The 23,889-nt window shown below is 47.0% G+C and overlaps 1 protein-coding gene across 1 annotated transcript in view; it reads right to left on the reverse strand.

Moving 5' to 3' along the window:
• LOC120989587 (MOB kinase activator 3A) overlaps window positions 1-23,889 on the reverse strand; it is a 90,997-nt gene that overhangs the window by 22,379 nt on the left and 44,729 nt on the right. The window contains exon 2 of the mRNA XM_040417790.1: window positions 11,222-11,704. Coding sequence (XP_040273724.1) covers window positions 11,222-11,639 — 418 coding nt within the window. The 5' untranslated portion in view covers window positions 11,640-11,704. The remainder of the gene's footprint in view (window positions 1-11,221; window positions 11,705-23,889) is intronic.

Here is a 23,889-nt window from a genome sequence, read left to right on the forward strand (position 1 = left end):
TGGGTACCAAACATGCACGATTTTTCTCACGCGCGTGCAAAACGCATTACAATGTTTTGCACACGTGCGGAAAAATCGCGGGTGTTCCCGCAACGCACCCGCACATTTTCCCGCAACGCCCGTGTGAAAGAGGCCTTACTGTTTTACCTATATAAAAGGCTCCGCAGCAGCATAAGACTACGTAAACCATGTAGTCGCTCCTGCATGTAATGAATTGGGGGACACTGTGCTGGATACCTCCAAACATTAAGAACTTTTTGTCATTGTTCTACCTGCAAAACGAACAGTGACCGTACCTGTAATTCCCTACTAATTTAATACCTGTTAACCAGTTCGTAGTATTTTTTGCACAGAACCTGCTTCCGACTAGCTTGTCTTTAATTGTGTGGCATCTCCTAAAGGTAACTAGTGGTTTATTCACAACATATTCTTTTAAGCTCTCCTCATTTTTTTTATATGTCCCAGTTATTCTGGATAATATGTTTGATTCAGGCCTCATGCACACGACCGTTGTGTGCACCCGTGGCCGTTGTTCCGTTTTCCGTGATTTTCTGCGGACCCATTGACTTTCAATGGGTCCGTTGAAAACTCGGAAAATGCACCGTTTGTCATCCGCCTCCGTGATCCGTGTATCCTGTCCGTCAAAAAAATATGACCTGTCCTATTTTTTTGACGGACAACGGTTCACGGACCCGTTCAAGTCAATGGGTCCGTGAAAAAACACGGATGCACACAAGATTGGCATCCGTGTCCGTGATCCGTAGGCTACTTTCATACAGACGGATCCGAAGATCCGTCTGCATAAAAGCTTTTTCAGAGCTGAGTCTTCACTTCGTAAAAACTCAGATCCGACAGCATATTCTAAGGCCTCTTTCACACGGCAGTTTTTTTTTTTCGTTTTGCGGGCTGTTTTTTGCGGTCCGTATACGGAACCATTCATTTCAATGGTTCCGCAAAAAAAACGGAATGTGTTCCGTATGCATTCCGTTTCCGTATTTCCGTTTTTCCGTTCCGTTTAAAGATAGAACATGTCCTATATTTGGCCGCAAATCACGTTCCGTTGCTCCATTAAAGTCTATGGGTCCGCAAAAAAACGTAATGCATACGGAAATGCATCCGTATGTCTTCCGTATCCGTTCCGTTTTTTGCGGAACCATCTATTTAAAATGTTATGCCCAGCCCAATTTTTTCTATGAAATTACTGTATACTGTATTTGCCATACGGAAAAACGGAAAGGAAAAACGGACAGGAAACGGAAACACAACGGAAACAAAAAACGGAATAACGGATCCGTTTAAAACGGACCGCAAAACACTGAAAAAGCCATACTGTCGTCTGAAAGAGGCCTAACACAGAGGCGTTCCCATAGTGATGGGGACGCTTCTAGTTAGAATATACTACAAACTGTGTACATGACTGCCCCCTGCTGCCTGGCAGCACCCGATCTCTTACAGGGGGCTGTGATCCGCACAATTAACCCCTCAGGTGCCGCACCTGCAGGGGTTAATTGTGCGTATCATAGCCCCCTGTAAGAGATCAGGGGCTGCCAGGCAGCAGGGGACAGACCCCCCTCCCTCCGCAGTTTTAATTTCATTGATGGCCAGTGCGGCCCCCCTCCCTCCCTCTATTGTATTAATATCATTGTATTATCATTGGTAGTAGGGGTGGGCGATATGGCCTAAAATTTATATTGCGATATAATTTTAAGCATGTGCGATATGCGATATATATTGCGATATATTGTTTTCTATATTGGGGGGGTGTTTAAACTTTTTTTATTTTTTTATTTAATAACTATTAGCCTCCTTAAGGGCTAGAACCCTTGTCATATTCACCCTAATAGAGCTCTATTAGGGTGAATAGGACTTTACACTCTCCCTGCTGCCCTGTGCTTTGTGCACACAACAGCAGGGAGCTGACCATGGCAGCCAGACTTTCATGTACCCCCCAGCCTCTGATCTGCTCCCCCCCAGCCTCTGATCTGCTCCCCCCCCAGCCTCTGATCTGCTCCCCCCCCAGCCTCTGATCTGCTCCCCCCCCCAGCCTCTGATCTGCTCCCCCCCCAGCCTCTGATCTGCTCCCCCCCCAGCCTCTGATCTGCTCCCCCCCCAGCCTCTGATCTGCTCCCCCCCAGCCTCTTATCTGGCCCCCCCCAACCTCTTATCTGCTCCCCCCCCAGTCTCTTATCTGCCCCCCTATGGTAACTCAAACCCCCCCTCCCTCCCCAGTATTAATCATTGGTGGCAGTGGGCAGTTCCGATCGGAGTCCCAGCAGTGTAATGCTGGGGCTCCGATCGGTTACCATGGCAGCCAGGACGCTACTGTGGCCGCCGGGCGCTCCTTCTCATAGGTCTGTGCGGCGCATTGCTAATGCTATAAGCATTAGCAATGAGCCGCACAGACAGAAGGAGCGCCCGGCGGCCACAGCACACGTGAGTATAATGCTGCTCACTAACATACCATCGCAGCCAGGACTTCAGTAGCGTCCTGGCTGCCATGGTAACCGATCGGAGCCCCAGCATTACACTGCTGGGACTCCGATCGGAACTGCCCAGTGCCCACTGCCACCGATGATGGGGGGAGGAGGGGGACCCTGTGGGATATGGCCGGCACATTTATTGGCCACAGTCCCTCCCCTCCTCCGCCTACTCTGTCCTCATTGGTGTTCAGCAGCAGCCGCACACAGTGGGGAGGGAGGGACTCTCTCCTTCTCCCTCCACTCTGTGCCGCCGGCGGGCTCAGGAGAAAATAGTGCGCACAGAGAGCGCGATCGTATCGCGGTCCGGCGATATAGGCGATATGGCGAAAATCCATATCGTGGCACAAATTTATATCGCATATCGCCTATACCGCCCACCCCTAATTGGTAGCCAGTGTGCACCCCCCCCCCGGCCTCCCCTCCCTCCCTCTATTGTATTATCATTGGTGGCCAGTGTGCGGCCCCCCCCTCCCTCTCTCTATTGTATTATCATTGGTGGCAAGTGTGCGGCCTCCCCTCTCCCCCCCGATCATTGGTGGCAGCGGAGAGTTCCGATCGGAGTCCCAGTTTAATCGCTGGGGCTCCGATCGGTAACCATGGCAACCAGGACGCTACTGCAGTCCTGGTTGCCATGGTTACTTAGCAATATTAGAAGCATCATACTTACCTGCTGCGCTGTCTGTGACCAGCCGGGAGCTCCTCCTACTGGTAAGTGACAGATCATTAAGCAATGCGCCGCACAGACCTGTCACTTACCAGTAGGAGGAGCTCCTGGCCGGTCACAGACAGCGCAGCAGGTAAGTATGATGCTTCTAATATTGCTAAGTAACCATGGCAACCAGGACTGCAGTAGCGTCCTGGTTGCCATGGTTACCGATCGGAGCCCCAGCGATTAAACTGGGACTCCGATCGGAACTCTCCGGGGGAGGGGGGGGGGGAGGCCGCACACTGTGCCACCAATGAAAATAATACAATAGAGGGAGGGGGGCCGCACACTGTGCCACCAATGAAAATAATACAATAGAGGGAGGGAGGGGGGCCGCACACTGTGCCACCAATGAAATTAATACAATAGAGGGAGGGAGGGGGGGCCGAGGGGGGTCTGCCCCCTGCTGCCTGGCAGCCCCTGATCTCTTACAGGGGACTATGATACACAATTAACCCCCCTCAGGTGCAGCACCTGAGGGGTTAATTGTGCGGATCACAGACCCCTGTAAGAGATCGGGTGCTGCCAGGCAGCAGTCATGTACACAGTTCGTAGTATATTCTAACTTGAAGCGTCCCCATCACTATGGGAACGCCTCTGTGTTAGAATATACTGTCGGATATGAGTTTCACAATCTAACTCAAATCCGATGGTATATTCTAACATAGAGGCGTTCCCATGGTGATGGGGACGCTTCAAGTTAAAATATACCATCGGTTTGGAGAAAACTCCGATCCTATGGTATATTAACTCCTGACTTTACATTGAAAGTCAATGGGGGACGGATCCGTTTGCAATTGCACCATATTGTGTCAACGTCAAACGGATCAGTCCCCATTGACTTGCATTGTAAGTCAGGACGGATCCGTTTGGCTCCACACGGCCAGGCGGACACCAAAACGACTTTTTTTTCATGTCCGTGGATCCTCCAAAAATCAAGGAAGACCCACGGACGAAAAAACGGTCACGGATCACGGACCAACGGAACCCTGTTTTGCGGACCGTGAAAAAATACTGTCGTGTGCATGAGGCCTAAATTCGCTGCTGGACTGAACCTAAAAGCAAACACGAATCTACCACTTTACTTTTCGTTTATTTTTTCCACTACTCTTGAGTAATTCTTTCCTTGTATACTAGCCCGCTCATGTCATAGCTTTATTTATGCTCTTTTCTGGATACCCTCTTTGGAGCAATCTTTCTTTTAAATTTAGGGCTTGTGCGGTATAACCCTCATTAATGCTGTTTATTCTCCTTAGCCTGATAAACTGGCCATAGGGCACGGATTCTTTAACACTAGGGGGGTGGAAGCTGTCGTGATGTAATACTGAATTGGTTGCCATGGGTTTACGATAATTTTCTGTATTAAGGGCTCCTTCTTTAATAGTGACCAAGACATCTAAGAACTCTAATGTTATGCCTCCGAAATTAAAAGTGAATTTCATATTCATTTTGTTAGTGGTATTCAGGCTAGGGTTGTTGCGGGTATCGAAATTTTGATACCCAATCAATACTTTTGTCCCGGTATCGATACGATACCAGGATTTCCATTTTTTCAATACCAGCCTGCGCTGCTGCGCAGTCTAGTATCACAGAACATGAGCGCGCTGAGAGCAGCGCGCTCATGTTCCCTCAGCAGCACAGGGGAGAAGGAAGCAGTCTCTCCCTCCCCCTGTGCTGCGCTGCCAATAAAGAAAGAGGGGTGGAGGAGGGGCGGGCGCACTGTGCTCTCAATGATAGGAGGACCTTTAAATGGGTCGGGCTTTAAGTCAGCAGGACATGTAGAGCAGCGCCCAGGGATCTCCCTGCACTAACTATTATTCCTGGGTGCCGCTCCGTTCGCCCCCCTGTGCCCCAGTTACACAGTCTCCTGCTCCGTATGCTAGATACTACTATTGGAGTGATGGGGAGGAGACATCAGCTTCTCTAGTGGGCGTTCCTACTCCCTGGCTGTAGCGCTGTCCAATCGCAGGGAGAAGGAACGCCCAGTAGAGAAGCTGATGTCTCCTCCCCATTGCTCCGATAGTAATTAGCATATGGAGCAGGAGACAGTAATGGGGCACAGCGGGCGAACGGAGCTGCGCCCAGGAATAATAGTAAGTGCAGGGACATCTCTGGGCGCCGCTCTGTGTAGCCTGGTAACTTAACTAAGTCCGAACCCACGAAAGATAGTCTTTAACTTTTAATACAGGAGGCGGGTGCCGGCAGCAGAATCACATAGTCGGCGACTCGGCACCCTGCCTCTGACAGGGAGCTGCGATCAGCGGCAGTTAACCCCTCAGGTGCGGGACCTGAGGGGTTAACTGCCGCTGATTTGCTGCCAGTACCCGCCTCCTGTATTAAGGGTTAATTATCATTGGTGGCGCAGTGCCCCCGCCCCCCCTCCAGTATTAAAGTCATTAGTGGCAGTGGCCACAGGGTCCCCTCTCCCCTCCTCATTGGTGGTGCAGTGGCAGCTTCTGATCGGAGCCCCAGCAGTGTAATCCTGGGTCTCCGATCGGTTACCATGGCAGCCAGGACGCTACTGAAGCCCTGGCTGCCATGGTAACATCCCTGATGCTGTGTGCACAGAGCAGCAGGGACAGTGTGAAGTCCTTGTCACCCTGATAGAGCTCTATCAGGGTGAATAGGACAAGGGATTAAAAAATCCCAGGTTCTAGCCCTTAAATAAAAAGTTGAAAAAAACACCAAAATATTAAGTATAAATTACATATAAAATATATAAACAATAAATAAATAAACATATCACATATCGCCACGCACGAAAAGTCCAAACTATTAAAAAAATTTAAAAAAATATATGCGGTGAACGCCGGAACAAAAAAAAAAGAACTGCGCGATTCGCCATTTTTTTTAAAAACGTGGCTTTTTGGGTTTATTTTTTTTGCGTGGTATCGAATATCGCAATACTTTTTTATGGTATCGAAATCAAATCAAAAATTTGGTATCGCAACAACTCTAATTCAGGCAGGAACAAATTCTCTGCACGGCTCAGTGCCAGACCATACAATGAAAACATCGTCGACATAACGAAGGAATAACTTCAAATAACGCAGGTATGGATTTTTCACTGAAAAAACATATTTGTCTTCAAACACTGCTAGGTACAAGTTTGCGAAGGTGCACAACACAGGTGTGCCCATCACTGTGCCGTATATTTGTTTGAACCATTGTTCACCAAAGCTGAATACATTGTTGCTGAGTACAAAATGTAGGGATTCAAATACAAATTGACAATACATTTTGACAAATTGACACTTTTTTCCTGCGTTGCCCAATATATCCATAACAGCCCTTTCAACATCTAGGGACACTAGGCTGTACCCCTCCTGCCACTGAAAATCCTTCAGGGCTAGGAGAAAATCGCTTGTGTCGCCTAGGTAAGTGGGGGCTTTTTGGAGTAGGAGCCAATCAATCTATTTGGATATAGGTTCGGTCACTGACCCAATCCCCGCCACAATGGGGCGTCCCGGGGGTTGGGTCAGTGACTTATGAACTTTGGGAACGAAGTACCAGGTGGGTTTCCTGGGATGCTCTGGTATTAATTTGTCTATGATGCTATCTGGAAGAAAATCTGCCAAGATGTATCTATGCAAGAGCTTCTTCAATTGTGTATGTATAGTCAAAGTAGGATCACCACTCAACTTCTCATATACTACAGTGTCACCTAACTGCCTGCGTGCTTCCTGCAGATAATATTCCCTGGTCATCAACACTACATTCCCACCCTTGTCAGCTGGTTTTACGATAATATCATCATTGGTACTCAGCCATTGTAAAGCTTCTCTTTCCTGCTTACTAATATTCAGATGCACTTCGGGATAACACCAAAGCCTTGGCATCTCTGAGAAGGCGTTTGTAAAAAATATCTATACTGCTACCAGGGGACACGGGTGGGCAATAGGTGGACTTTAACCCTCCACTAATACTAACAGTGTCAGCATCACTAGACGTGATTTCACCCAAACTCATATCTGTGAGTAATTCCAAACATGCAACCTCGGCATCGTCCAACTTATTGTGAATATTAAATCCCAAATAATTAGTGTGAGCTGGAATCTCGCCTAACTTTTTAGGTCGAGTCTGTAAAGGTGTTTCACGAAACATTTTTTTTTAAACCTAACTTCTGAATACATCTGTGCAAATCAATCTCAAATCCCACTGAGTCGAACTGCTCAACCAAACTGTACCCCAGCCCCCGATTGAGGACTGAGGCACAGTCCGGCGACAGCTCATACGGAGTGAGATTATTAACAATGTTACTCTGAGATGTGTTGGAGTCCAATTCTACTGTCTCCACGAGACTTCCTGACGCTTCTTGCTTCTTTTTCTGCCCCTTCTTCTGATCTTGCTTTTAAAGGGTTGAGTTACATTGTTATGACCATTCTCAATTTTCAAGGTAGGTAGCGCCTATCTCAGTCATTGCGGTGTATGGTGATTGGACAAAGTGTTGTTTTTTTTTTACATATTTTCATATATTTTAGTAATAGGTTAATTACCTTTTATATAACTTATTACACTGCATATTATAAGAACTATTAGTTTGACTAATTGCTTTCTATTTTTATGATTTTATTGTACTTGATATTTATTGACTATCACACATCGCCAATCCATAATTGTACATATGAGACTATCACCGGGCATTTAGGACTTTTCTGAACGGACGTTCTGGAATGTCCATTCAGAGATCGTGCAGCTGCTGATCGGTGGGCCCGCTGTCAGTGACAGCAGGGCACCCAATAGAGAGGGCAGGGACTGTTCCTCTGTTTCCCTGCCTTCTAGATTGCTGTATACATAGCACAGAACAAGAGCTGTGTATACAGATCAGGAAGCGATATGCCACTTCCTCTTCCGGCCAGGAGACTGCAGGAGCTGCTGGATCTTCTTTAGACATCAATCAGCCATGCAGCGAGGCTATACGGCGCTGTATAGTGCTGCACAGCCTCTCTGAGGGCTGTATTCCCCCTGTAACTGGGGCTACTATGTCAGTGATAGAATTTACATTTTGCCCACCTCACCTCCCAAAAAATGAGTGCCAATAAAAGCTACAGCTTGTATCATAAATAAGCCCTTAGTCAATTGCTGACCCGATGAACATGGCAAGGCACCTATTCAACTTAAATTATTTTCAAATGGTCCATAAGACCAACAAAGCCTTTTTTATACCATGTGCTATTGTTCTATCTTAAAACATAACTTGTATTTGCCCCATGTTAATTTGTTAATTGTCTACCGACTAAAAAAAAGTGTTTAAAAATATCAGCTGTGTCTGTGGATACTTTGTTATATTATCTATTTGTAACACCGTTTCACTCAGTGTATTATACCAAACACAGGAATATAGTGAGTCATATTGACACCCTGCTGTAGGCTCACTTGACTTCTGTCCCTGCGCTAAATACTAGATCTGATATAAACTGATTTCCTGTAACCTTAGGCCCTAGCTGTCTAAAACCTCAAATGCTGCGCCGCCCCCCCCCCCCCCCCCCCCCCAACCGCCCCAACCCCCCCTCCCAACCGCCCCAACCCCCCCTCATATGTTTCGCCAGCTAACCTGGCGTCCTGAGGTTATTCTGCCTAAAACCCGAGGATGCCAGGTTAGCTGGCACGGCGTCAATATGACTCTCTATATCCCTGTGTTTGGTATAATACATTGAGTGAAACAGTGTTACAAATAGATAATATAACAAAGTATCCACAGACACAGCTAATATTTTTAAACACTTATTTAGTCAGTAGACAATTAACATGGAGCAAATAAAAGTTATGTTTTAAGATAGAACAATAGCACATGGTATAAATAAGCCCTCACAGCGTTCAGTCAGCAGAAAAAAAAAAAGTTCTTAAAAACCATTTCAGCAATTTACATGTTAGAAAATGCAGGTGCCACTCCTTCCCTTCTGAGCCCTGGTGTATCCCGAAACAGCAGTTTACGACCACAAATGGGGTACTCTTGTACTCAAATTAGGAAACCTGTCACCTCCAAAAACCATCCCAAGCCGCCAGCAGTACCTGAGAGTAGCCAGCAGCGTGTTTCCGACGATCGTTTTCTTCCCGATGGCAGATAAAGCAAAAGCTCAGAAAACGTTCTTTTATAGAAACATAGAATGTGTCGGCAGATAAGAACCATTTGGCCCATCTAGTCTGCCCAATATACTGAATACTTTGGATATCCCCCGGCCCTATCTTATATGAAGGATGGCCTTATGCCTATCCCATGCATGCTTAAACCCCTTCACTGTATTTGCAGCTACCACTTCTGCAGGAAGGCTATTCCATGCATCCACTACTCTCTCAGTAAAGTAATACTTCCTTATATTACTTTAAACCTTTGCCCCTCTAATTTAAAACTGTGTCCTCTTGTGGTAGTTTTTCTTCTTTTAAATATGCTCTCTTCCTTTACCGAGTTGATTCCCTTTATGTATTATAAAGTTTCTATCATATCCCCTCTGTCTCTTCTTTCTTCCAAGCTATACATATTAAGGTCCTTTAACCTTTCCTGGTAAGTTTTATCCTGCAATCCATGTACTCGTTTAGTAGCTCTTCTCTGAACTCTCTCTAGAGTATCTATATCCTTCTGGAGATATGGCCTCCAGTACTGCGCACAATACTCCAAGTGAGGTCTCACCAGTGTTCTGTACAGCGGCATAAGCACTTCACTCTTTCTACTGCTTATACCTCTCCCTATACATCCAAGCATTCTGCTGGCATTTCGTGCTGCTCTATTATATTGTCTTCCCACCTTTAAGTCTTCTGAAATAATTACTCCTAAATCCCTTTCCTCAGATACTGAGGTCAGGACTGTGTCGAATATTCTATATTCTGCCCTTGGGTTTTTACGCCCCAGGTGCATTATCTTGCACTTATCCACTTTAAATTTCAGTTTCCAGAGTTCTGACCATTCTTCTAATTTTCCTAAATCCTTTTCCATTTGGCGTTTTCCTCCAGGAACATCAACCCTGTTACATATCTTTGTGTCATCAGCAAAAAGACAAACCTTACCAGCGAGGCCTTTTGCAATATCACTTATGAAGATATTAAACAAAATCGGTCCCAGTACAGATCCCTGTGGAACCCCACTGGTAACATTACCTTGTTTTGAATGTTCTCCATTGACTACAACCCTCTGTTGTCTGTCACTCAGCCACTGCCTAATCCACTCAACAATATGGGAGTCCATGCTCAATGACTGCAGTTTATTGATAAGTCTTCTATGTGGGACAGTGTCAAAAGCCTTACTAAAATCTAGATATGCGATGTCTACTGCACCTCCACCGTCTATTATTTTATTCACCCAGTCAAAAAAATCTATAAGATTTGTTTGACATGATCTCCCTGAAGTAAACCCATGTTGTTTTTCATCTTGCAATCCATGGGATTTTAGATGTTCCACAATCCTATCCTTTAATAGGGTTTCCATTAATTTGCCTACTATTGATGTCAGACTCACTGGTCTATAGTTGCTCGATTCCTCCCTACTACCTTTCTTGTGAATGGGCACGACATTTGCCAATTTCCAATCTTCCGGGACGACTCCTGTTACTAATGATTGGTTAAATAAATCTGTTAACGGTTTTGCCAGCTCACCACTAAGCTCTTTTAATAATTTTGGGTGTATCTCATCAGGCCCCTGTGACTTATCCGTCTTCACCTTAGACAGCAAACTTAGAACATCTTCCTCTGTAAAGATACATGCATCAAACGATTTAATAGTCATTCTTTCTAGTGGAGGTCCTTCTCCTTTTTCTTTTGTAAAAACTGAACAGAAGTATTCATTAAGGCAGTCGGCTAGCCCTTTATTCTCTTCTACATACCTTCCGTCCTTTGTTTTATCCCCTGCCCACGTGATTTTCTAGTCATGCTTGAATTCAAGGGAGCAGCGGCCTCCTTGCTTCAATTCAAGGTAAACGCTGCTGGCTACTCTCAGGTACTGCTGGCGGCGTGGGATGGTTTTTGGAGGTGACAGGTTCCCTTTAAGTGAAGAGACTAGTTATCAATAAAACATAGCAATATTGAAGCAGTTTATGAGACTCACCAACATTCGTAGGGAAAATGTCTTCGTTATTTATCTGAACTTCGATCCAATCCATCAATAAATTCATATATTTTGGAGCAGACAGTGCTGTGGGTTTTCTGTATCTACTGTCATCCTGCCACCGGTACTCATACTTTGGACCTCCAGACATAATTGGACATGACTGCTCTGTGCAGCTGTCGCTGATAGTACCATAGATTAGATTGATGCGATTGAAAAAATCCACAACATGAACCGCCACCCAATCGTTCTGGTCCTCCTCATGTGGGAGTTGCACAGCCAATTTTAAGTCTAGCCCTGCATTGAGGGATGCTTGAGCTTTCTTATGCAATTCAAATCTCTGAGTGCCTGGCTCAAATTTTCTTTTGGGACGAAATGTTCTGTCCTTATTAAAAACTTGCTTGAGGGGATTTGACATAGTAAAATCTGTATAACTTAAGTCTTATTAGCGATGAAGTGCAGGAAAAATATATTCTTGAAAATCTGTGGGTAAAAACAAAACAGAAGAATGTTAAAACTGACCTGTGTCCTTCATTCTCTGGGTCAGTACGATTACAATGACACCACATATATATCGTTTTTCTTGTGTTTTAATACTGCAAATTGCGGATCCGCAAAACACAGATAACGGTTGTGTGCATTCCACATTTTGCGGAACGGAGCGCCCGGCCCATAATAGAACAGTCCTATCCATGCCTGTAATGCGAACAAGAATAGGACTATAATTTTGCAGACGGCACGAAACGGACAAACACCCTTATGGTTATGTCTACGGAGCTGTGTGGGGGCTCATTTTTAGAGCATAAAGTACTAGGGCTGCATTGTGTTTACAACCAATATGCCCCACTCACCGCATGAAAAAGCTGAGTAAGAATCCTAGTAATAAATCCTACATACTGTAGCATAGCTAGACAGATTTGTCATTCAGGGTCCTGGGAAAGCTGAGCAACACATTATGTGGGCCTGTAATCGGGACGGCTAAATAAGTTCACCTAAATAAATCCACTTCCCCACTCCTAAATAGTGCTATAGCTTGCAAGTTTTCCTTTTAGGGTTCTGAAAAAAACAGGGTCACCACCACGTTGAACTGTAAGGCCCCTTTCACACGGGCGAGATTTTCGCGCGGGTGCAATGCGTGAGGTAAACGCATTGCACCCGCACTGAATCTGGACCCATTCATTTCTATGGGACTGTGCACATGAGCAGTGATTTTCACGCATCACTTGTGCGTTGCGTAAAAAACGCAGCATGCTCTATTTTGTGCGTTTTTCACGCAACGCAGCCCCCATAGAAGTGAATGGAGCTGCGTGAAAATCGCAAGCATCCGCAAGCAAGTGCGGATGCGGTGCGATTTTCACACACGGTTGCTAGGAGACGATCGGGATGGGGACCTGATCATTATTATTTTCCCTTATAACATGGTTATAAGGGAAAATAATAGCATTCGGACGAAACCAGGATCAGGAACCAGCAGGGTAGTCGGACGAAACCAGGATCAGGAACCAGAAGCAGCAGCAGTCTAGAAGCATGTGAACACAGGAGGACCAAGCAAGGAACTGAAGCCCAGACCTCCTATATATATGAGCTAGGCATCCAGCTCCTCCCAGTGGGAAGGAGGAGCCGCAGGGTGGGAGGCTACAAGAAACCCAGAAACCAAGATGGCCGCCAGCACATGTCAAACGAAGGAGAACAGCAAGAAGGTAAGACCATGACACCACGCTCCTCCTTCTTCTTCGCGGGCGCCATTTTGGGCGTTTAGTTGTCCTTCCCTGCCGTCTTGCTAGAGTTCTCGCGAGTTCTCGCGAGATCTCGGGGGGGCGATGCGGTCTTTTCATTCTGGCGCCTTTTCTTCTCTCCTCCCCGGATAACCACGCCCCCTTGCTTCCCGCTTCTCGTGGGTTATCGCGGCAGTTATACCCAGTCTCCGCCAGCCCTGCAGTCTTTCGGCTGTGCTATCACTGTTGCCGCAGATTTCTAGCTATTTTATCCGGTTTGTCCGTTTTTGTTCCCTACTGTGCCCCATTATTCGGGTAGGAGTTTGTTTATGTGAATCTATCTGGCCATTCTTTGTCTGTCTAGCTTAGCTTCTCTGTGGGGTGACTTACTCCAAGGTTAGGGATCATGTCTCACCAGCCCTCAAATACTGCATCCCCCTCTGCAATTACATTACTGGACCCTGCGTCCATGAACCAGACATCCCCAGCCCATGTTAGGGCTATGGTGCCCACTACACCAGAAGCACAAGCCCTTGCTTTACAGCAATCCATATCGAATGCCATTATGACGGCTATGGGCTCTATGTCCTCCGTCCTCACGCACTCTATTTCCCAAGTCCTGGTGGCCCAACCTCATACCGCGCACCAGGATGTAAGGCCAGCACCGCTACCAGTCCCTTCTGCCTCCAGAACCCATCTGACTGATGGCTTTGTCCCATCAAATGATAACGCGCTTGGATCGCGTAAGAGAGCCTGTCCGCGCCAGGCAGAACGAGCGCGAGGATGGAAGTCGGCGCGGTCACAGCCCGAACCAGAGTCAGACTCCGATAGAGAGTCCGAGGAGGAGGCGCAGTCACACTCTCTGCATGGCGCAGAGGAGGAGTTGATTGATATTGAGGTAGACCAGACTTTTAGGGGCGACCCGTCCCCAAGTTTACCGCCTGTGAGCGCTTGCCCAGTAGTAGCGTCTGGATCCGCCGTTTCCCTTATGGATCCGGCTGGGGAGCCGATGTTTGACCCTGACTCTTTACATCACCCCCGCTCCTCAGAATGGCTCCCAGCCACACATGTGGCGCAGTATATGGAGGCCATGATACGTAAGCCTATCAACAAGGACGCCCGTAGTAAATTACGGGCAGAATGCCCTCGGCCTCTTATTCCGCAAAAAGTTTGCGAAACTCCGGTGGTGGACCCGAAGATGGTCCAGTTTTTGACAAAAACGGGATTCAATCCCCGTAAGGGTCTAGACTCCGCCCTCAGGGCACGTCAAGACAAAATCTTAGACATCACGGGGCCCCTGGCAAAAAATTTTGACTTGGCCGAATCGGCCAGAACGGCTGGTACACAGGTGGACCCTAAGGAGCTTAGTGGCTGGGTCCAAAGGGCCATCTGTCTCACTGGTAGCGCCAATACATCGCTCGCCATAGAAAGGCGGAAGGCGATATTGATGAAAATTGATCCCAAACTGTCCAACTTGTCGCTCTCTGAAGCTGGCAAGGATGCCCAAGGGCTCCTATTTGGGGACTCCTTTATTAAGGAGTTAGGGAAATACGTAGGTGCCTTCACAGCACTTGATAAGGCACAGTCATCCATGCGGAAGGTCTTTCCGAACCGTTTTTCCGCCAGGGCCGGCAGTTCCAGGGGCCGTCTGTCCGGCCGGTCCTCCTTCCATGCCCGTGGTTCGGGTAGAGGCTCCTTTGCTTATCGGCCATCATTGCAGGAACCACGCCACCAGCCGACTTTCTTCCCATCACGAGGCGGTCCAGGACGATCCAGGGGATTCCGAGGACATCCTAGCGCCAGGAGGCCATATGGTAAGACACCATCTTCCTCTACCTTCTTCGGTCACTTGCATAGGGGGCAGACTCCGTTTCTTTTCCCATGCGTGGACAAGGGTCTCCTCCGACCCATGGGTGTTATCCACGATCTGCGGTTTCGAGATAGATCTCGTAACCAATCCGGTGGGTCTTCCTCCTCCACATCCCATGAGGTTGTCCGGCCCGGCGCACGTACTCGTCCACAGGGAATTAGCAGATCTATACCAAAAAGGGGCGATAGAACTAGCCCCCACGGATCACGTAGGCGTGATCAGCAACATCTTCTTAGTTCAGAAGAAAGGAGGCCAGATGCGCCCTGTCATCAATTTAAAAGTGTTAAACACGTTTGTCCAATATCGCCACTTCAAAATGGAGGGCATACATCTCCTGAGGGACATGCTCCTCCCAGGAGATTGGATGGCCAAAATAGACCTGAAGGATGCTTACCTGACGGTCCCGGTGGCTCCCAATTCCAGGGATTTACTCCGTTTTCTATGGAACGATCAAATTTGGAGGTTCACTTGCCTCCCATTCGGCCTCTCTTCCGCACCGTGGTGTTTCACCAAACTGATGCGTCCGGTAGTCGCTTGGCTTCGCAGCCGGGGGGTGCGATTAATTATCTACCTGGACGACATCCTGTTCATGGCCCACAGTCGGTCCGAGCTCCAGGAGCATCTAGCGATGTCCACGGCACTCATTTCCAGCCTGGGGTTTATCATCAACCAGGAAAAATCTTGCCTGACCCCCTCCACTTCCATGGAGTTTTTGGGTTTCACCATAGATTCTATCGCTCAGACTCTCAGCCTTCCCCAGTCGAAGGTCCGGGCTATAGGGAAGGAGCTGAGACATTCCCTGACTTTGCCTCAGGTGTCTCTGAGACACTTAGCACGGATAATCGGTCTCTTGGCCTCGTCCATTCAGGCTATTTTTCCGGCACCCCTTCATTACCGAGCGTTGCAACGCCTCAAGATCGCGCACCTGCGTGCAGGAGCGTCTTATGCCGATTCCCTATCCTTAGACGTGGAGACCAGACACGAGTTGGAGTGGTGGATTCACAATCTTTCAGTATGGAATGGCAGGGCTATCTTCGGTCCCCAGCCAGACCTCATTATCGAGTCAGATGCCAGTCTTCACGGCTGGGGAGCGCATTGCAACTGTGTCTCCACCGGAGGCCCTTGGTCTCAGGACGAATCTCGTCTTCACATCAATTCCCTGGAGCTTCTAGCGGGATCCTTGGCGATACGCAGCTTCGTCAATGGCACAGTCAGAGCCTGTGTCAGGCTCCGGATGGACAATGTGTCGGCGGTTCGGTACGTCAATTGCATGGGCGGCACGCGCTCCTCCGTTCTGACACACCTTGCGAAGGATTTTTGGAATCATTGTTTGACCAGGGACATCATGGTGGTCGCGGAATATCTTCCGGGCCTCCACAATATTCGGGCAGACTGGAGTTCACGTTTCATGTCCGACTCCAGCGACTGGAAGTTAGATATCACAATATTCTCTGCCGTTTCATCTCGATGGGGTCCTTTCTCCATCGACCTCTTCGCGTCGAGATTGAATGCGCAGCTACCCAGATTTTTCAGTTGGCGACCAGACCCGGAGGCGGAAGCGGTCGACGCTTTTCTCCAGCAGTGGTCGGATCCCGTCATGTATGCGTTCCCACCTTTCGCTCTGATCCCGAGGGTTCTCCTACAGGTGCGACTTCAATCTGCCGAAGTGGTTCTGATCCTTCCGTTTTGGAGATCCCAGTCTTGGTTTCCCCATCTGTTGGAACTACTCGTCGACGAGCCGGTCCTCTTGCCCGCTCATCCTTATCTTCTCGGAGGGCCAGCGGGTCAGCTTCACCCGTTGCTTCTGGAAGGAGTCTTGCATCTCCTCGCCTGCAGGGTATCGGGGGTCCCTGGGACGTCTCAGGAGTTTCGGAGACGACTAGGTTCTTACTGGAGAGTGCATGGGCCCCCGGGACCAGACGAGCCTATCGAGCAGCCTGGGATTCCTGGTCTCGGTGTCGCCCTCGGGACATGGATCCCTTTGAGGCCCCTGTAACTGCTATACTGTCTTTCCTGTCGTCTTTGTTCGACGAGGGCAAGGCGTACCGCACTATCAACCTTTACAGGTCTGCAATCTCTTCCAGGCATGGTGGGTTTGATGGGTGCCCAGCTGGACAACACCCTCTGGTTCGTAGATTACTCCGAGGCTCTCGTCTCTCCCGTCCTCAGAGACCTCGTTTTTCTACGACTTGGGACGTATCTATTGTCCTACAATTTTTCATTAACTGGCCATCTAATGGACAATTGTCGTTACGACAGTTGTCTGCGAAACTGGTCACTTTATTTTGCCTAATTTCTTGCAAAAGAGTGTCAGATGTTCGGGCATTAGACCATGATGCCCGCTCGTTTACTCCGGAGGGAGTTACATTCAACATCTCCCGGCGTACGAAAACCAACATTCGTTCAGTATCTTTTCCATTGTTCCCCTCTTCTCCACAGTTGTGTCCAGTGGCGTGTCTGCAGGAGTACGAATCTCGCACAAGTAGTTTGCGTTCTTCTACTTCACCTCATCTGTTCATTTTGTTCCGCAGGCCTTTTCTCCCCGTGACCAGCGTTACGCTTTCTCGGTGGGTTAAATGGATCTTGTCCTTATCTGGGATTGATGTTTCTATTTTCACCGCGCATTCGGTGCGGAGCGCGTCTGCCACTTCCATGACAGTTTCGGGAGCCCGGTTGGAGGATGTTATGAAGTTGGCAGATTGGTCTAGGGTGTCCACCTTCTGGGAATTTTATTTTCGGCCACCATCTCATGCTTTTTCTTCTGTGGTGGCCCAACTTTAAACTTGCAATAGGAGCCTCCGTGTCCTGATATAAAATTTCATGATTTTCCTATTCCATGACGTAAAGTCATGATTTTATGAAGGACACGGAGGCGAGTATTGCCCACCCTTTTGCTGCCCTCCCTGCTTTGTCAGTAATTTTGTTGATATGCTGTATATTGCCTCTGTTACATTGTGTTTTCTGTTTAACAGTGACAGTTTTGTATATGCATTTTGGTGACCCCTGTCTAAGTTCTCAATACGTTTTATCCAACATTTCTCCTTAGGTTGAAGACGTCAAGCCTTGGGGAGCATATTCCGTCTTCTCGATGCCGAGGTCCGTTTTCCTCGTTATCGAATTTATTGTTCCGGTTAGGAAAAGTTACCGTGGAAGTTCCGGTTGTTCCAGTTTGCTGTAGCACCAGGAAGATTTAAGTCGGATGCTGACAGTGCACAAAGAAAGAGGAGGAACCCAGTGGAAGACACAATATATATACACTGGGACTAGGGGGTGGTCTTGTTGCCATGGTTTTTTCTGTATTTAATGTTTTTTCTCTTTGCTGCTGTGATTTTCAGTAAAAGAAAGAGATAGCAATACTCGCCTCAGTGTCCTTCATAAAATCATGACTTTACGTCATGGAATAGAAAAATCATGAAATTAACACATGTGGAATTATATACATAACAAACAAGTGTGAAACAACTGAAAATATGTCATATTCTAAGTTCTTCAAAGTAGCCACCTTTTGCTTTGATTACTGCTTTGCACACTCTTGGCATTCTCTTGATGAGCTTCAAGAGGTAGTCCCCTGAAATGGTTTTCACTTCATAGGTGTGCCCTGTCAGGTTTAATAAGTGGGATTTCTTGCCTTATAAATGGGGTTGGGACCATCAGTTGCGTTGAGAAGTCAGGTGGATACACAGCTTATAGTCCTACTGAATAGACTGTTAGAATTTGTACTACGGCAAGAAAAAAGCAGCTAAGTAAAGATAAACGAGTGGCCATCGTTACTTTAAGAAATGAAGGTCCGTCAGTCAGCCGAAAAATTGGGAAAACTTTGAAAGTAAGGGCTATTTGACCATGAAGGAGAGTGATGGGGTGCTGCGCCAGATGACCTGGCCTCCACAGTCACCGGACCTGAACCCAATCGAGATGGTTTGGGGTGAGCTGGACCACAGAGTGAAGGCAAAAGGGCCAACAAGTGCTAAGCATCTCTGGGAACTCCTTCAAGACTGTTGGAAGACCATTTCAGGTGACAACCTCTTGAAGCTTATAAAGAGAATGCCAACAGTGTGCAAAGCAGTAATCAAAGCAAAAGGTGGCTACTTTGAAGAACCTAGAATATGACATATTTTCAGTTGTTTCACACTTGTTTGTTATGTATATAATTCCACATGTGTTAATTCATTGTTTTGATGCCTTCATAGTCATGAAAATAAAGAAAACTTTTTGAATGAGAAGGTGTGTCCAAACTTTTGGTCTGTACTGATATATATATACATACACACATATATACAAACATATACACTGCTCAAAAAAATAAAGGGAACACAAAAATAACACATCCTAGATCTGAATTAATTAAATATTCTTCTGAAATACTTTGTTCTTTACATAGTTGAATGTGCTGACAACAAAATCACACAAAAATAAAAAAAATGGAAATCAAATTTTTTAACCCATGGAGGTCTGGATTTGGAGTCACACTCAAAATTAAAGTGGAAAAACACAATACAGGCTGATCCAACTTTGATGTAATGTCCTTAAAACAAGTCAGAATGAGGCTCAGTAGTGTGTGTGTGGCCTCCACGTGCCTGTATGACCTCCCTACAACGCCTGTGCATGCTCCTGATGAGGTGGCGGACGGTCTCCTGAGGGATCTCCTCCCAGACCTGGACTAAAGCATCTGCCAACTCCTGGACAGTCTGTGGTGCAACGTGACGTTGGTGGATAGAGAGAGACATGATGTACCAGATGTGCTAAATTGGATTCAGGTCTGGGGAACGGGCGGGCCAGTCCATAGCATCAATGCCTTCGTCTTGCAGGAACTGCTGACACACTCCAGCCACATGAGGTCTAGCATTGTCTTGCATTAGGAGGAACCCAGGGCCAACCGCACCAGCATATGTCTCTATATTCTGAGCCATATTTTTTATTTATTTTTTTGGGCAATTGTCTCAGGTCGAAGCTCATTTTTTGCGGGATGAGGTGACGGTTAGATTGGTACTATTTTGGTGGGCGTATGCCTTTTTGGTCGCCTGCTGTTGTACTTTTTGTGATGTAAGGTGACCAAATTTTTTTTATTTAGCACAGTTTTTATTTTTTACGGTGTTCATCTGTGAGTGGTTAGATCATGTGATATGTTTATAGAGCTGGTCGATACCTAATATGTCTATATGTCTTTTCCCTATTTTTTTAACTTTATTTTTGGAAAAGGACACTTTTTTTTGTTTTTACTTGAAACTTTTAATTTTTTTTGTAAAACTAATTTTATTAACTTTTTTTTTTTTCCACTTTCTTTTTTGTGCCACTATGGGACAAGGTCTGATCCTTGTTTCAATACAGTACAATACATCTGTGTTGTGCTGTACTGAACTGTTAGGCCCCTTTCACACGAGCAAGTTTTCCGCGCGGATGCGTTGCGGGAGGTGAACGCACAGCATCCGCACGGAATTCTGACCCATTCATTTCTATGGGGCTGTTCACATGAGCGGTGATTTTCACGCATCACTTGTGCGTTGCGTGAAAATCGCAGCATGCTCCTCTTTGTGCATTTTTCACGTAACGCAAGCCCCATAGAAATAAATGGGGTTGCGTGAAAATCGCAAGCATCCGCAAGCAAGTACGGATGCGGTGCGATTTCCGCGCATGGTTGCTAGGAGACGATCGGGATGGAGACCCGATCATTATTATTTTCCCTTATAACATGGTTATAAAGGGAAAATAATAGCATTCTGAATACAGAATGCATAGTAAAACAGCGCTGGAGGGGTTAAAAAAAAATAAAAATCATTTAACTCACCTTAGTCCACTTGTTCGCGATGCCGGCATCTCCTTCTGTCCCCTTTACTGAATAGGACCTGTGGTGAGCATTAATTATAGGTCAAGGACCTTTGATGACGTCACTCTGGTCATCACATGGTACGTCACATGATCTTTGACATCATCAAAGGTCCTTGACCTATAATTAATGCTCACCACAGGTCCTATTCAGTAAAGGGGACAGAAGGAGATGCCGGCATCGCGAACAAGTGGACTAAGGTGAGTTAAATGATTTTATTTATTTTTTTTAACCCCTCCAGCGCTGTTTTACTATGCATTCTGTACAAGCTACAGAACACCGATCCCAAGCCCGAACTTCTGTGAAGAAGTTCGGGTTTGGGTACCCAACATGTGCGATTTTTCTCACGCGAGTGCAAAACGCATTACAATGTTTTGCACTCGCGCGGAAAAATCGCGGGTGTTCCCGCAACGCACATTTTCCCGCAACGCCCGTGTGAAAGAGGCCTTAGTGTCTTACACTGTAAGGCCTCTTTCACACGGGCGAGTATTCCGCGCGGGTCCAATGCGTGATGTGAACTCATTGCACCCGCACTGAATCCGGACCCATTCATTTCTATGGGGCTGTGCACACGAGCGGTGATTTTCACGCATCACTTGTGCGTTGCGTGAAAATTGCAAGCATGCTCTATATTGTGCGTTTTCCACGCAACGCAGGCCCCATAGAAGTGAATGGGGCTGTGTGAAAATCGCAAGCATCCGCAAGCAAGTGCGGATGCGGTGCGATTTTCACGCACAGTTGCTAGGAGACGATCGGGATGGAGACCCGATCATTATTATTTTCCCTTATAACATGGTTATAAGGGAAAATAATAGCATTCTGAATACAGAATGCTAAGTAAGGCTACTTTCACACCTACATTTGGGGTTCCACTTGAAAGATCCGTTTGAAGGTTCTTACAAGCAGCCCCGAACTGATCCGTTCATCCCCAATGCATTCTGAATGGATAAGGATCCGCTCAGAATGCATCAGTCAGGCTCCGTTACGCCTCCATTCCGCTCAGTAGGCGGACACCCAAACGCAGCTTGCAGCGTTTTGGTGTCCGCCTGGCCGTGCGGAGCCAAACGGATCCGTCCTGACTTACAATGCAAGTCAATGGGGACGGATCCGTTTGACGTTGACACAATATGGTGCAATTGCAAACTGATCCGTCCCCCATTGACTTTACATTGAAAGTCAGGAGTCCCTATTAATATACCATCGAATCAGAGTTTTCTCCAATCCGATGGTATATTTTAACTTGCAGCGTCCCCATCACCATGGGAACGCCTCTATGTTAGAATATACCATCGGATTTGAGTTAGATCGTGAAAACTCAGATCCGACAGTATATTCTAACACAGAGGCGTTCCCATAGTGATGGGGACGCTTCAAGTTAGAATATACTAAGAACTGTGTACATGACTGCCCCCTGCTGCCTGGCAGCACCCGATCTCTTACAGGGGGCTGTGATCCGCACAATTAACCCCTCGGGCGCTCCTCCTACTGGTAAGTGACAGGTCTGTGCTATAAGCAATGCGCCGCACAGACCTGTCACTTACCAGTAGGAGGAGCGCCCGGCCGGCCACAGACATCGCAGGTAAGTATAATGCTTCTAAAATTGCTAAGTAACCATGGCAGCCAGGAGTGCAGTAGCGTCCTGGTTGCTGTGGTAACCGATCGGAGCCCCAGCGATTAAACTGGGACTCCGATCTGAACTCTCCGCTGACACCAATGATGGGGGGGGGGGGGGAGAGAGGCCGCACTGGCCACCAATGAATTTAATACAGGGGAGGGAGGGAGCGGGGGCCGCACTGGCCACCAATGAATTTAATACAGTGGAGTGAGGGGGGGGCCGCACTGGCCACCAATGAATTTAATACTGGGGAGGGAGGGGGGTCTGCCCCCTGCTGCCTGGCAGCACCTGATCTCTTACAGGGGGCTATGATACGCACAATTAACCCCTCAGGTGCCGCACCTGAGGGGTTAATTGTGCGGATCACAGCCCCCTGTAAGAGATCGGGTGCTGCCAGGCAGCAGGGGGCAGTTATGTACACAGTTCTTAGTATATTCTAACTTGAAGCGTCCCCATCACCATGGGAACGCCTCTGTGTTAGAATATACTGTCGGATCTGAGTTTTCACGATGTGAAAACTCAGATCTGAAAAAGCTGTAATGCAGACGGATCCGTTCTGAACGGATGCAAGCGTTTGCATTATAGGTGCGGATCCGTCTGTACAGATACCAGACGGATCCAAACCGAACGCAAGTGTGAAAGTAGCCTAAAATAGGGATGGAGGGGATAAAAAAATTTTTTAAATTATTTAACTCACCTTAATCCACTTGATCGCGCAGCCGACATCTCTTCTGTCTTCTTTCTTTGCTGTGTGCAGGAAAAGGACCTGTGGTGACATCACTCCGGTCATCACATGATCCATCACATGATCTTTTACCATGGTGATGGATCATGTGATGACCGGAGTGACGTCACCACAGGTCCTTTTCCTGCACACAGCAAAGAAAGAAGACAGAAGAGATGCCGGCTGCGCGATCAAGTGGATTAAGGTGAGTTAAATAATTTTGAATTCTTTTTTTAACCCCTCCAGTATTCAGAATGCTATTATTTTCCCTTATTACCATGGTATAAGGGAAAATAATACAATCTACAGAACAACGATCCCAAGCCCAAGCTTCTGTGAAGAAGTTCGGGTTTGGGTACCAAACATTTTTCTCACGCGCGTGCAAAACGCATTACGGGGGACTGCACGCGGGGGGGAGGAACGACTGCAGGACTAGAACGCTCGTCCTCTAGCCCTAAGTGCCGGCGATTGAGGACGAGCATTCTCGTCCTGGGACGTTAAGGGGTTAAATAAAAAAGTTAAAAATACAAATAAAAAAAAAACACATTGAAATTTTAAATCATCCTTTCTCAATTTACATAAAAATTATATAAACAATAAAAAAACAAATTAGGTATCGCCATGTCCGAAAAAGTCCAAACTATTAGGGTCCATTCACACGTCCGTTTTTTCTTTCCTGATCTGTTCCGTTTTTTCTGGAACAGATCTGGACCAGGTCTGGACCCATTCATTTTCAATGGGTCCTGGAAAAAAACGGACAGCACAATGTGTGCTGTCCGTTTCCGTTGTTCTGTTCCGCATGTCCGTTTAAATATAAAACATGTCCTATTCTTTTCCTGAAAAATCGGATCCTGGTACAATACAAAGTCAATGGATCCGCAAAAAACGGAAGACGTTCGGATGTCATTACGTATGTCATCCGT

Source organism: Bufo bufo, chromosome 2, assembly GCF_905171765.1.
Source record: "Bufo bufo chromosome 2, aBufBuf1.1, whole genome shotgun sequence".
In the NCBI taxonomy this organism is placed as follows: Eukaryota; Metazoa; Chordata; class Amphibia; order Anura; family Bufonidae; genus Bufo; species Bufo bufo.